The 14,310-nt window shown below is 38.2% G+C and overlaps 1 protein-coding gene across 6 annotated transcripts in view; it reads right to left on the reverse strand.

Moving 5' to 3' along the window:
• Positions 1-14,310, reverse strand: part of TMEM245 (transmembrane protein 245) — a 103,106-nt gene that overhangs the window by 63,324 nt on the left and 25,472 nt on the right. For 3 of the 6 annotated variants that reach the window (XM_086683650.1, XM_025912712.2, XM_086683653.1), the window contains exons 4-7: positions 13,463-13,579; positions 10,227-10,445; positions 7,650-7,819; positions 4,710-4,733 (exon numbers count right to left, since the gene is read on the reverse strand). In XM_086683650.1, coding sequence (XP_086539776.1) covers positions 4,710-4,733; positions 7,650-7,819; positions 10,227-10,445; positions 13,463-13,579 — 530 coding nt within the window. The remainder of the gene's footprint in view (positions 1-4,709; positions 4,734-7,649; positions 7,820-10,226; positions 10,446-13,462; positions 13,580-14,310) is intronic. The other 3 variants (XM_086683651.1, XM_086683649.1, XM_086683652.1) reach the window with 3 other exon arrangements.

Raw genomic sequence — 14,310 nt, forward strand, 5'->3', positions numbered from 1 at the left:
GCCTGGAGCCTACTTCAGATTCTGTGTCTCCCTTTCTCTCTGCCCCTCTCCTGCTCGTGCTCTCTTTCAAAAATAAACATTTAAAAAAAATTCTTTTAATATTCTAAAGGAAATAATGGTAATATATTAGCTGACCTCAAATCTCATGAAATTTTACTATCAATTAGCAAATAAAGATAGCTTTAGAAAAAGTATGCCTCTTATAAAACAGGTATGTCCTAAATGACACAAGATGAAAGAGAAGCAAATTAAAGTGGAAATTATATTCAAAATATTTTTCCTTTTGGGGCGCCTGTGTGGCTCAGTCAGTTAAGCATCCGACTTCACTCAGGTCACGATCTCGTGGTCTGTGAGTTCGAGCCCCGTGTCAGGCTCTGGGCTGATGGCTCAGAGCCTGGAGCCTGCTTCAGATTCTGTGTCTCCTTCTCTCTCTGCCCCTCCCTGTTCATGCTCTGTCTCTCTCTGTCTCAAAAATAAATAAAACCATTAAAAAAAATTAATAAAAAAATATTTTTCCTTTTGATGCCACTGGGGTTACAAAAACAGTAATAATAAAAATCTAATGTTAAGGTCATGATAAATATCAACTTGAGAATATTACGAGGGTGGCTGGGAGGGGAGAGTTAGGAGGTGGATGTACAATCAGGGAGGTCACAAAATGGGCTTTAATTATACAGGTAATGTTTTATCAGGCTGGAGGACAGACTCAATGTTCTCTACATCTTTTTGTATTTGAGAGACTTCATAACCAAATACTTTTTAAATCTGATATTCCGCTTGACATTTCCATTCTTTTTAAAACATAAGCTTTAGGACAAATGGACTATAAATAAAAACTAATCATTAATGTAATGGTTATTCCTTAATCAATAATTAAATTATACTCTCCCTAACTGCTACTTGACATTCAGTTTTGAATATAACTTCTCTCATCTTTCACAATCACAAATAATCCTACATCAAAAACAAATTTTTGTTTTCAGAATATATAATAGTTCTGATAGATATCTAGAATTCCTGCCATGCAAAGCTGGCATTTAACATTTCAAAAGGCCAATCATTTACATTGACGGCTGCTGAAACCACACTGGGCCCTCAACCCCTACAAGAGCTACAGCATTGAGGAGGAAGTGAGTTCTAATTTAAATCTGAATTATGCTCTCCAGTGAGTTAAACACTCAAGAGCAAAGAATGGTAGTTAAAAACAAAACATGACTTCTAAAACATCTGTTTTCCATTCCATGCAATAAGCTTGCATCCCTTTATCTTCCATGACGGATACTGTCACTAAGAAATCAATGCTGCAGTGAACTCAAAGATAAAAAGTTCAACTTTTATCTTGACCATTACAGCTTCAAACAGCAGAGTTAATTTTCAGTGCATGCTACCAAAGCATCAAAGACAATGTAGAGATTAAAAAAGTAGTAACACATTTCTAAGATATGGAAGGTCAGATGTCATATTTGAATGTACATTCTAAAACCAATGAAACTGAAAAGTTTCACAATCAGAAACCAATTCTACACATAGTTCTTGAGACAGCTTCTGATGAAAGAGCTAGTGCTAGGATTCCTCCCTGTCGTTCCCAAGCCTGGCAGTGCATGGCACATGGTAAAAGCTCAAATATAGATTTAAAGAGCCAAGCATAAATAATTTCAGAATCAAGACCAGATTTGTATTCACAAATAACAATTTCTGAAAATAACTTCGGAGTCCCAATTTTTTTAAAAAATGTCTATTCTGAAATATGTTTTAATGTAAATGATGCTTTATTTAGAAAGTATATCTAAATTTGTATCTGGGTATTTGTAACATAAAACATGAGATATTCACAAACAAATTATGTATATCAGCATTACAAAATCAAACTTTATGTTTTTAAACCAGGGTAGAATTTTCCTATCCCAAGCCATTTACCTAAGGGTTGGAAAAAATCCACACTAAGAGTCATCTAAATGAAAATTTATATTGCAAAGATAACAGTGAAGGTTAGATGTTTCATTCAAAATTTAAAATAAATAACACCAGATAAGATGCTCAATACGTTAAGCTAAAAAAGACAGGGTGGGGGGAAAGTGTCTATTCATATTATGGCCAGTTAAAATAAGGTTAAAAAAAAACCAGGATAAAAAGGGAGAGAGGTAAAAAGAGAGACAGGGAGAGAGGAGTGGGAAAGAGAAAGTATTAAAAAGTAAAGGGAGATTAAAAAAAAAAAGTCAAAATGGGAGGAAAAAAATGTGTGGCTAGGGGGTGTTGGTGCATAGAATGAAGGACCAATAAAAAGGAAACAATAAAGTGGACAGAAAACTCAGATGGAGGAAAAGAACCCCTGGAGTGAATGGACCAAAACTCTCAAGGAAACAGCAACTCAGACACAGAAAGAGAAACATGGGCAAAAGATGGTATGGAGAAGAGGACGGAGGAGAGAATCCCTAAAGAAATGCCAGAGGCACTGTCCCAGGAGGCAGAACTGGTCCTGGGCTCAGCTTTGGGCAGTGGAATCCACAGCACCTGTTATCACTGCCACCAGCTGTCATTACTGCCTACCCAATGAAATCACTCAGTCCCTGATATTTCCCCAGTCTTCCACATTCTGAGAAATTATTTTAGTTTTTAAATTTATTTTCTTAAAGGGGAAGAGGAGTCATTTTAAAATGACATTCTGAGTGTTTCAAGTGTGAATAAAGGGAATGCTCCTTTTTTTTTTTTTTTTAAATTTAGAGATGTCAGTAAATGTACGGTTATACTCCAAGACTCTGAAAATTCCAAACTAGCTTTATTCATGTAGCAAGCCTATTAAGAAAGTATCGTTCCACTGCTGAGTTTTCCTATTTCATTATTCTGGGCCTGTAGGCTTTTATTTCCCTTTGTTTTTTCAACCAAATTCTGGTTGAGGTTTAGTGCAAATAATCAATACTACAAAATAAAACAAACCCTGGGAAATAGGTTGTGTTTCAACTAACCATAGATGTGTTCTCTCTCACCCTCACTTCTCTTGAATTTGTTTCCTAATTCACCCAACTTGAACTTGAAATACCAAATACCCAGTGCTTCAAATTTTCTGGCCGTGGATGTATTGTAATAAAACAGACATCAACTTACTTATGTGCTTTCCTCAAACATATAGCCTCAGAACTTAAAGCACTTACTCCTGCTCAACACCAATGTTTTATCTATGCTACACCACATCATCAAAGAAAAGGAAAACGTCACGTGATCTCTTAGGAACCTTTTATAACTGAAGTCACCACTAGTTAGCTATGAGTTAGACTTCTAAATTAGGTAATCTAATTCATGTAGTCACCAAAGGTTAAATCAAATTGAATCTAATGATTTTAACTCTACTTCCTCTCATCCCTTGAGGACAATTTAATTTCAATATACACAAGTTGGAGAAGTGTTTAAAACCACCTACTTTGCTCAAAATGAGAAAATGTGACTTCCGTTTACAGCACTATCATTTGCCAAGGATTTAACTCATTTAATCATATTAGTTTTGCAGGGAATGGAGGTATAGACAGCAGCATATATGTTGGGGGGTGGTTTATAAGTGTATTTATTTATTTTACACGCTGTTTATTACACACGTTTAGGCATTGTCAAGTCTCCCCTTTCTTCTACAACTGAAAGAATGAAATCCTGGGGCACCTGAGCAGCTCAGTCGCTTAAGCGTCCAACTCTTGATCTCGGATCAGGTCATGATCTCAGGATTTGTGAGTTCAAGCCCCGCATCGGGCTCTGTGCTGAAAGCAGAGTCTGCTTGGGATCCTCTGCTTGGAATTCTTTCTTTTCTTTTCTTTCTTTTCTTTCTTTCTTTCTCTTTCTTTCTTTCTCTCTCTCTCTCTCTCTCTCCCCCTCCTTCCCTCCCCCCTCCCCTGCTCACTCTAATAAACATTAAAAAAAAAATTAAAAAAGAAGGAAATCCTAATCTCTACACTCAAAAATGTCACCTTGATCTATTTCCAACAAGTACATCTTTCTTAAGACCTGTTTTAATATTTCCAGTTAAAATTTTAGGGTCTTATCGTGTTTAAACACAATACGCATAAATGTCATCTCTTGCTATCTGTCCCAGAGATTTGATGAATTTAAGTCTAGAACTACTACATGTGGACATGTCAGAGGTACAGCATTAATTTATCTAGATTAGCCTTTATCAAAGTTATTAAAAATGTAACCTATTCCATGCAAATCATGTGAAGCATTTACCATACATACAATCTCATACCTTGGGAAATACATGAAATTAGATGTCACAGGCCATGACCACAATCTTTTTTAAGTTAAAAATGAAATTCTGGAGTACTAGTTATATTAAAAAAAAAAAAAAAAAAAAGACACTATATAAAATTACCAGCCAAGTGAATCAAATATTCTCACACATCAAAGAAGAACAGAGTTATCAGGCTGGGCCACATTACAGAGCCGAAAAGGAATGGCAATCACTTACATTGGACAAAAGGACTACAAGACAGAACTTCTTACACACACCAAGGCAAGGAGACAGCATCCATGTATCCTAAAATAAATAGCTTTGGGTGTTTAGCAAACTGTACTGTGACAGTACTAATGCTTCACGACCTTCCATAGCTTATTAATTTGAACTTTTAGAAGCATAAACTAAGTTTGACATATGGACAGAAACAGAATGAGAATAGAGATAAAGGGGGAATTCAGTAGTAAAAACCAACATCCATGTGTTCATTTACCTTCTTATTTAGCCAGTGCCAGAGCTTGAGGACAGGGGGTAAGGTAAGAAAGAAAAGATAAGAACAGTGGAATATCATTAGAGAATGCAATAATAGTATGAAAAGAAAAGAAAGTCACCGAGAATATGAGGAGGAAATAATCCCAGACCAAAAACAAACAAAAAAAAAGAAAACAAAAAACTAGAAAAATAACTGTAATGCATTAACAAAGCTTTAAAATCAAGTGAATAAAATATTCCTTTAAGATATACAATGACAGAAATAAACACAAGCTTTGTTGGCAATTCAACATTAAAAATACATAAAATAACCTGAATGCTTGTCAGCTTAAACAGTCACACCAAATTCCAAAGATCACAGGAATGATTAAGATTCTTTCACATATCATGCACCAAAAGGATTTTTAGTTTCTGTATAAATTAATTCACGTTCATATACTATGTGTTCACTGAACTTTTAGCTTTATGGTATTAATTATTTCATCTTTTTTAAACAGTAAAACATTCCAGGGCTCATCTGGAACAGTGAACACCTGGCCATCTAAGATTCTGTTAATACTGGGTATATTTCCTTCCATCTCAATTACTTAAGCACGTATCTTTCTACTTCCTGTAACATCCTTTCTTTCACCTAACAGTCACCTCATCGAAACCTCACAATATTTAGCACTATAATAACTAATGCTAATTGGTGAACACAGGATCTAAAAATCACTAAACATAGGATTTACAGCATTATTAGTGATCCAGAAAGTACAAAGGCTAAAAAGCATAATTTCATCAGAGTAAATGTAAATGCTGTTTGCAGAGTTTTGACTAAAAGTACACTCGATGCATGTTTAAAAATATACTTCAAACAATCTCCTATACAGGAATATTTTTAAAAACACTGTACGATCAATTAAAATTTAATAGAAATATGAAAGAGATTTATTCCCCAAAGCAGCAGCCCATGTATATTATTATACTAAATAAAACATAATTATGGTATCAGTTATAATTAAACAAATATTCAGTTTTGATAGCCATTTGGTAGGTTTTATTATACAAAACCACAAATCCTAGTTTGATTCATTTTACTGTCTCCTTTCCTTTGTAAGATGAACAAACTGACATACAAATTTGAATAAAAAATGACAAGTTTTCACAAGGCTGCTCCATAGAAAGTACTTTTGATGCCCCTGGAACTTCAGCTGACACAATTGTAGAGTTTTCTTGAGTAAAGGGTTCCAAATACAAGTACCTGGGGTTCTGAAAACAAGATTTAGTGTCTATCCCTTCTGACAGTGCTAAGGCTTTCAAAAATTAACTGAAGTAGGAGTCATCCTCTTTAAACAGTTTGAAGGACTGTATCTGTGCTAGTAAGACAAAGCTTCACCCCGATACCAGGAAGATGTGATCAATATGTTAAAATCTGTGAGAAGTCTTTGAGTCTTTCTTATTTAAAAAGTTGAAAAAAGAAACAAATAGGCAAATCACAAAAGTAAAATATTAATAGCCAATAAGCAACCTCATTTTTATTTTTTAAAATTTCAAATTAAAACACTGAAATCCTTCTTTTTCTGAAATAAAAAGGACTTTTTGTTACATTATAATATCTAGTATTGGCAAGAGCTCAGGAAATGGGCATTCTCATAGGTTACGCTGGTGGGAATTAGAACTGGCAAACTTTCTGGAAGACAGGCAATACAGTATGTAAGGAAACATATCCCCCTGCATCTCTGTTGACCCAGGAGACTTTACTACGGGTTTAAAAGATTTATTTCCTTCCACCTCACATGAACTCCAGTTACTATTCTCATCCCTATCTATGCTGGTTTCACCTAACAGTATTTCTCAACCCAAAGTTATGGATGGACCCGCTCAAAGATTTCCGAGCCTCTGTGAGGAAGTCCAACTCACATGGCACAGCACCCACGAAGGCCTCAATTCTGTCTCACCGACTCTCCAGCCTCACCTCTTCGCATATTCCAGCCATGACTGTTTCCTTGGTGTTCCCTAAGAAGTCATGCTGTGGCCATCTCGACCTGTGCACTGCTCCATCCACCTGTTCTTCTTGCCCTGTCAACCTAATGAACCCCTACTTGCGCTTCAAAATCTGCTATGGCATCACCTCTTCTGCAAAACCTCCCTTCTCCCACTACCTCACCAACAGTGAGTCCTTTCTTGATCAGTATGACCACTGTATCCTGTACATGCGTTCCCCCCTCCCACACACACACACACACACACACACACAAATTACAACCACAGCTATCACTTACACAAAGCTTACTGTATACCGGGCGCTGATCTAGGAACTCACTTAACCCTCACAGCCATTCCATGAGGTGCATTCTATTGTATTTATTGTATCGATAAGGAAACCAAGGCACAGAAAGGTTAAGAAACTCATTCAAGGTCACATAGCTAGTGAGTAGAATAACCGAGATCTGAAACCAGTGTGGAATCAAGGTCCATGCTCTCAACCACTGCCTCCGAATTTTAACGGATTGCTGTCTCTCCACTAAACAGGGCTGCTGCACCCAGTTTTCTGTGATTCACTAGATTTTCCTGAGGACTTATTAGCACATTATTTGACCTGTGGGAATTACCCCAGAAATACTCACTGCACTGAGGAGGCATTACCTGGCAATATAATTTTAGGCAAGTCACTTAGTCCCTCTAAATTTCAATTTGGTCCTTATAAAATGAGGGAGTTGAACAAGGTGTTCTAGAACATCCTTTTCTCCCACTTTTTAGAGGGAAAACTACTTACATAATACTTAAACTAAATCTATCCTATACTCACATAAGGCGTAATTCTAAACTTTAAATCTCATCACAGATTTAGATGTTAAATGTGTTATCAGCAATCCCAGTATGAACACCAAATACCAGGAAATGGAATATGTGTATTATAAACTCCATCAAAACAGCCCAAGGTCTTAAAATACAATACCTTGCTATCAACTTTTAACAAGAATTTTCCAAGCCCAATAACCGGCCATGGTGCGAGAGCCTCCTGCCGCTCCTTGAGGAAGTGCTCAGCCACCTGCCACCACACGCGGCAGCGTTTCGCCAGGAAGTCCACGACTCCAAAGTGAATGACAAGCTTTTTGAGGATCCAGACTATAACGAAGAAAAGCATACAAAGCCAAAATCAGAACGAGAAAGGTCCTTTCTCATACAAAGAACATACAAAGTCAGAACATGAGAAGGTCCTTTAATTTCACGTGACCTTTCAAAAAACAGTGAAGCTAATATGAAATAAAGACCAATTAAGGGGGAAAAAAGGCAAGGGGGAAGAGATAAAAGTTCATGGTATTCCAAACAGACAGAATTAGGGACGATAACTTTTCATACAAGCCCCATCTGCCCATACATTACCTTCGTAGTGAAATCTGAATCCTTGAAGGAGCCATGGATTCTTTCATAGCCCGTATAAACATAAAACACTGATCATGAAGATTTAGGGGACTACGATCTTGGCCCCTCGCCCCTCACCCTTCTTGGGTAAAGAATACTAACCCCTGACATGTCCTAATTTCCTTAGCTATTATCACTGCTCTTGCCAAATGTGATTCTTTTCCTTGGATGTTTAATGTTTAGTGACCCGAAGGGTAGAAGGTATTCCATTCGCATCATGATTTTACACCAGTGCGCTGTACTCTGATTTCTCTACCTGATGCTGCTCTGTACATCTGCATCTCTTAGCAGAGTGGGCTTAAGCAGGGCTGTTACAAGTGGCCCCCAGGCTGTGCACTGCACAACTTCTGCACAGACCACTCACAGAGCACAGTATGAAGGTACCCCTCCACTCTGGGCAGCAAGGGGGCCCTGCAAGCAGACGTTAAGCTTCCTGTTAAAAGCCAACTAAGAAAGTGGTGGGGCCAGAAGGAAGAGCTACTCATCTATGGGGGGCAGGGGCCTTGAAGTCTGGACTCCGGATAATTGATCTCAACTACTATAATTTCCCTAACTCCAGAGATTTCTGTGTCCTTAGCCCTGGCCTTGCAATCTAATGATTCACAGTTTACTCTTTTGAACCATGAGCTCAGTGTTGCATACCAGTTCAACAACTTCATCATTAACATTTTTAAATCTCTAAAGAAGTCCTAGGAAAGCTCCTAGGGCTCTAGAATAAGCCCAGAGTAATTATAGGCTGTGGAAAATGTTCTGGGGGCCACCTGCTTACAGCCTACTCTCTCAAGGACATGTCAAATTCCTATAATGGCCTGAAGGTTAAGAAATGACTGGGACAAATGGAACTCCTACTAACAAATTTTAAAGAAAAGGGGTTCCAACAGCACCTGATACCATTTGGCAGCATAAAATAAATCATCTGGCAAAACCAAAAAAGTATGGAGCAATCCAGAAGAGCAATTTAAACGATTTCACTAAGCTTTTCTATGAATTCCTTAATAGAAACCATGGCTATAGTACATACCCTGTGGCTTGCTTAATGACAACTGTGTCTTACTCCAACTGCCAAACAGAAGTTCTGTTTGAGGATGCAAGAAGCAGAAACAAACTTCAACCTCTTATATTCTATGTTCCCTAAGGAAAGGCACTAAATAGTGTTCTGGTCATAACAAATCTTTAATAAAAGGGGTGGGGGGGGCAGTGCCTGGGTGGCTCAGTCAGTTAAGCATCTGACTCTAGGTTTTGGCTCAGGTCATGATCTCACACTTCGTGGGTTCAAGCCCCGCATCAGGCTCCCCATTGATAGCACATAGTCTGCTTGGGATTCTCTCTCTCCCTTTCTCTCTACCCCTCCCCTGCTTGCAACTCTCTCTTAAAATAAATAAACTTAAAAAAAAATAAAAATAAAATAAAAAATAAAATTTTAAAAACTGTCCAAGTTAATGAGAATAATAAGTTTTAAAAGTAATGATCTAGAAGGCAAATGGTCCAATGAGTTTAGATTTTTAAACTGCGGTGGAAAACAGGCTTCCAAAAATCAAATTTTGTTTAAATCAATAGTGAAAAACTTTGATAAAGGATAAAGAACTAATCAAATGTAGGAGGTATCTGGATGTCAGGTTCCTAAGCATCAATTCAGGACTTAATAAACTTGGCCAAGCTTCTGACTGTGGTAAGAGGTAAGCCCAAACAATCAAGAAGGTACGAAATAAACAAACTCTTCAATAATGCACCTGAGTCACTTACTTTTCCAGTCTTAGAAGATGCCTTTAAATATACAATTGTTTTAGTTTTAAAAGAGGGTAGCATTATCTCAAACACTAAAATCCAAAAGTTAGGGGCGCCTGGATGGCTCAGTCGGTTGAGCGTCCGACTTCACCTCAGGTCATGATCTCACGGTCGGTGAGTTCCAGCCCCACATTGGGCTCGCTGCTGTCAGCACAGAGCCTGCTTGGGAGCCTCCGTCCCCTTCTCTCTGCCCCTCCCCCACTCACTCACTCTCTCAAAAATAAATAAACGTTTACAAAAATAAAAATAAGATAAATAAATGAAATAAAATCCCAAAGTTAAAGAAAAAACGTCTTCAGAGACAAGACCCTAAGTGAGCAACTACCTGCGACAGGCACCGGCAGCAACTGTACAATCCACAGGTTCAACCAGAGCTGGACACCAACGATGGCCCACACGAGCGACACGAAGTAGATGTCACTGGTTTTCTTCTTCCTGAGAAATGTTCCCATTTCAGCCCTCTGTCTACCCAGAGTAGGGGAGGGGGAAGAAGGTGAAGGAGATGAGGACAGTGGTGCAGGTGGTTCTCCTGTGTCCATGGTTTCTGAGGAGGAGGAAGAAAGTTACCACCATATTAGTCCACATTAGTTGACAGTCCCACGGAGCAACTTGCTGCGCTACTCTGTTTCAAGCCTGCAAATGGACTCTGATAGTATGATCACACTGGGTTAAAGAAGAAAAAGAATCTGGACGTGCCTGCATGTGCACTGAAAAGTGTGTGCAGAGTTACACTACTGACCGTATTTAAATCTAGGGAAATTAAGTTTGTTAGGGGGTGGGGCCGGGGATGGGGAATTTTTTACTCTTTATACACTTCACACTGTTCAAGGTTTAATGTCATCTATTTCATGTATTCATCTATGAATCATTTAAATGCAAAACTAAGGAAAAACATGACAAAATAGCTGAGAATTATAATTAGCCCATGGAAACTACTTCAACTGTATAAAGCAACAAATATTAACATACCAAAGTCCTACATTTAAAAACTTGTCTTTTAACATAATTTTATTAGATCTATAATATTTCTGATGCAACATGGCTTTTCAGTGTCATTCGACTAAAATGGAGCCAACTGCTCTTACAAGAAGAACCCAGGGCTTTGAAACATGTCTTTCTCTCAGAATGAGAAATAAAACAGTGACAGATTGCTGGGGGTGAGGATTCAAGTAATGGTGATCACACTGAATTATTTCACATAAGGCACTGTTTTCTAACAAAGCAACTACTAAGTTACATTTTACTATAGGGTTATATTTTTCTATTTCCTAGTTTTACCAAAATATACCACATGCCTCAGAAATCATAGAACTCTTAAAGCAATATTACTCAGTATATGCCATGATGATGGAAACTATAAAGACCCTACAACTTGCATTTTGCCTTCCATAAAAAAAAGTTAATGACAAAAGTAGACTGTTTGGAGCACCTAGATGGCTCAGTTGGTTAAGCATTGGACTCCTTGGGGCGCCTGGGTGGCTCAGTCGGTTGAGCGTCCAACTTTGGCCCAGGTCATGATCTCACAGTCATGATCTCACAGTCTGTGAGTTCGAGCCCCGCATCGAGCTCTGTGCTGATGGCTCAGAACCTGGAGCCTGCTTCCGATTCTGTGTCTCTCTCTCTCTCTGCCCCTTCCCTGCTCATGCTCTGTCTCTCTCTGTCTCAAAAATAAATAAAAACATTAAGAAAAAAAAATTAAAAAAAAAAAAAAAAAAAAGCGTTGGACTCCTGATTTGGTCATGATCATGAGATCATGAGTTTGAGCCCCACATTGGGCTCTACGCTGATGGCACAGAGCCTACTTAGGATTCTCCCTCCCCCTCTCTCTCGGTGTCCCTCCCCCACATGCTCATGTGCACTCTCTTAAAATAATAAACATTGGGGCGCCTGGGTGGCGCAGTCGGTTAAGCGTCCGACTTCAGCCAGGTCACGATCTCGCGGTCCATGAGTTTGAGCCCCGCGTCAGGCTCTGGGCTGATGGCTTGGGGCCTGTTTCCGATTCTGTGTCTCCCTCTCTCTCTGCCCCTCCCCCGTTCATGCTCTGTCTCTCTCTCTCTGTCCCAAAAATAAATAAAAAAAACGTTGAAAAAAAAAACAATAAACATTAAAAAAGTAGATATTTCATAAAGTCTAGAAAATAGAGGAAAGAAACAAGAACACTCATAACTCCAACCCCCTATTTGTCCCAGTCTTTACATAGTTGTATGTAGTTATACCACATTCCACTTACCCTTTCACACTTTCTTCCTTCAGTTGAATGTCACTTCTAGGAGAGCTAAGACCTTGTCTGTCTTGTTCTCCCTCTGCTGAACAGCACATAGGATAGTACCTGATGCTCACTAAATAGTGGACACTCGCTAAATAATACTCAAAGACAGCCTTCCCTGTGATTTCATAAAGTTCATAAGAAACTACAGAGTAGCACTCTGATGGTTATATCATAATCTCCTTAGTGTTTATAATGTTCAATGTTTATCTGTGAGTAAACTGTTACTACTGATATAGTAGCATCGTGGTAAGTCAGCCCATCTTATCAGAGGTAACATTCTATCCTGAGGTTTGGGGCTAAAGCCCAAGCTAGTTATAACACGCTTCTGTTTGACTTTGCTCTTTGAGAATCTTTCTAATTTGGAAACTTCATGCTGGTAAGTGTGGTAGATACTCAGAAGAATAATAAGTCCCTAACCAAAACATTATCCCCTCTTCATTTTGAAAACATAACTCAATGTGCAATAAATATATGTTTTCCTGCTACCCCAAATGCTTTTTTCTTAGCTGATCTCTCCTTTTAAGACTTTTCTAAAGTCCGTTCTTCAGGAAGAGCTCACCAAAAATATTCCTTAACTCCAAAGCCCCTGGCACTAATAAACTTCTTGGCACAGAGATGGCCTTTTACATTTCTGAACTCTGTGGGAGTACAGTATGACTTTAAAGCTGATATAAATCTACCAGCTGATCTTGCAGGAGCATGGTATCCAGAATAAGCAGACAGGTTGGTTTCAGGGGAAACAGTCAATGTATTAACAGCACAAGACACGCAAAGCAAACTTTGAGAAGCAAGAAATGCCAGAGAAATGGGAGAACTGTAAGACAGAAAATAAAAACCAAAAGAAAAAGTTGGATCAACAACAAAAGCAATGTAAAGAGTTAGAACAAAACCAGAACAATGGAGAACGGATGGCTACAGAAGAAATGGAAAATAAGGACAGGATTAAGTGCAGAAAATAATGGAAAACGTAGAAGAGGCACAGAGAAAAAGGAAATAATATGAAGGGAAAGTGAGAAGGAATAACAAAAGAAAAATTAAAAGAAAAGCATTTTTCTTAAAAAAAAGGGAAAAGATGAAGATTCAAGAAAAGAAACAAAAAGGTAAATAATTAAAAGCATGAAAAAAGTGATACATGAGAACAAAGATGAGAGGAGGAAAAAGTATAAAAATAGAAATCAGAGGAAAATGAAGGACTAGTAAATAGCATTCTGTGATGCTCATGTCCTTAAGTTTATACTTTATGTGTATATGTCAATTTCCAGAATTGTACTTGAAAACATCCCTTCAGTCACCTGCAGGCTGGTCGGAGGGCTGGTCATCGGCACTTGATTCATACCCTGTGATGGAGATGGCCAAGGTTGCCAGAGTAGAAGCTGCCATGGAGATAACCTGCCCTGGTAACTCCGCTCCTGTAAAACAAGCACGTGTTTGCAAAACTTTCTAAAACCAAGTGGGAAATAACTGCTACAAACTGAAACATAGTACTAAATTTTCAAAAGCAATACAACAAAATGGTTATTATTGACCCACTGGACCAGGGGTTCTTCACCAAGGGAGAATGCTTTAGAATCAACAGGAAAGTCTGCTAAACATTTGGTTCCTGGACTCTGCTTATCAGTCACTGGTGCATGCAGCTGAGAGTGGATATAAAACGTGGAGTCCCACTCTCTTACTTTTTAACTTCACAATCTGAATGCACATTGAAAAACACTGCCACACCAAGTCTGTGAGCTTCCTGAATGCAGACTGTGACTGTCTTACTCTCTTTTGTATCACTAGCTCCTAATACGGTATGAAACAGCCAACACTCAGTGCTCTTGATAACTGCATTCCATGAATGCATAGGCAAACGCCTGGGTACTATGCAAAATCATATAGCTCTATAAAGTACATAATTCAATACAGGCAAAATCCACCACTGAAAATCTAAAATAATCTTATTACTCTGTTTCATTTTATATGTTCCCATGTTAAATTCCTAATACATAGTACACCAAGCTTAATCATTTGCACTAAAGTCAAATAAAACATTTACTGGCCAATGAGGTATATCTGTCAACTGTCAGTCTTTAATCTACTATGGCAAACAACAGATGAGCTCATACAATACCAGGTTCTAGCATGTTCTCCTCCTCCTAGA

The sequence above is a fragment of the Puma concolor genome, chromosome D4 (genome assembly GCF_028749965.1).
Source record: "Puma concolor isolate L17-30 chromosome D4, mPumCon1.1.hap2, whole genome shotgun sequence".
Lineage (NCBI taxonomy): Eukaryota > Metazoa > Chordata > Mammalia > Carnivora > Felidae > Puma > Puma concolor.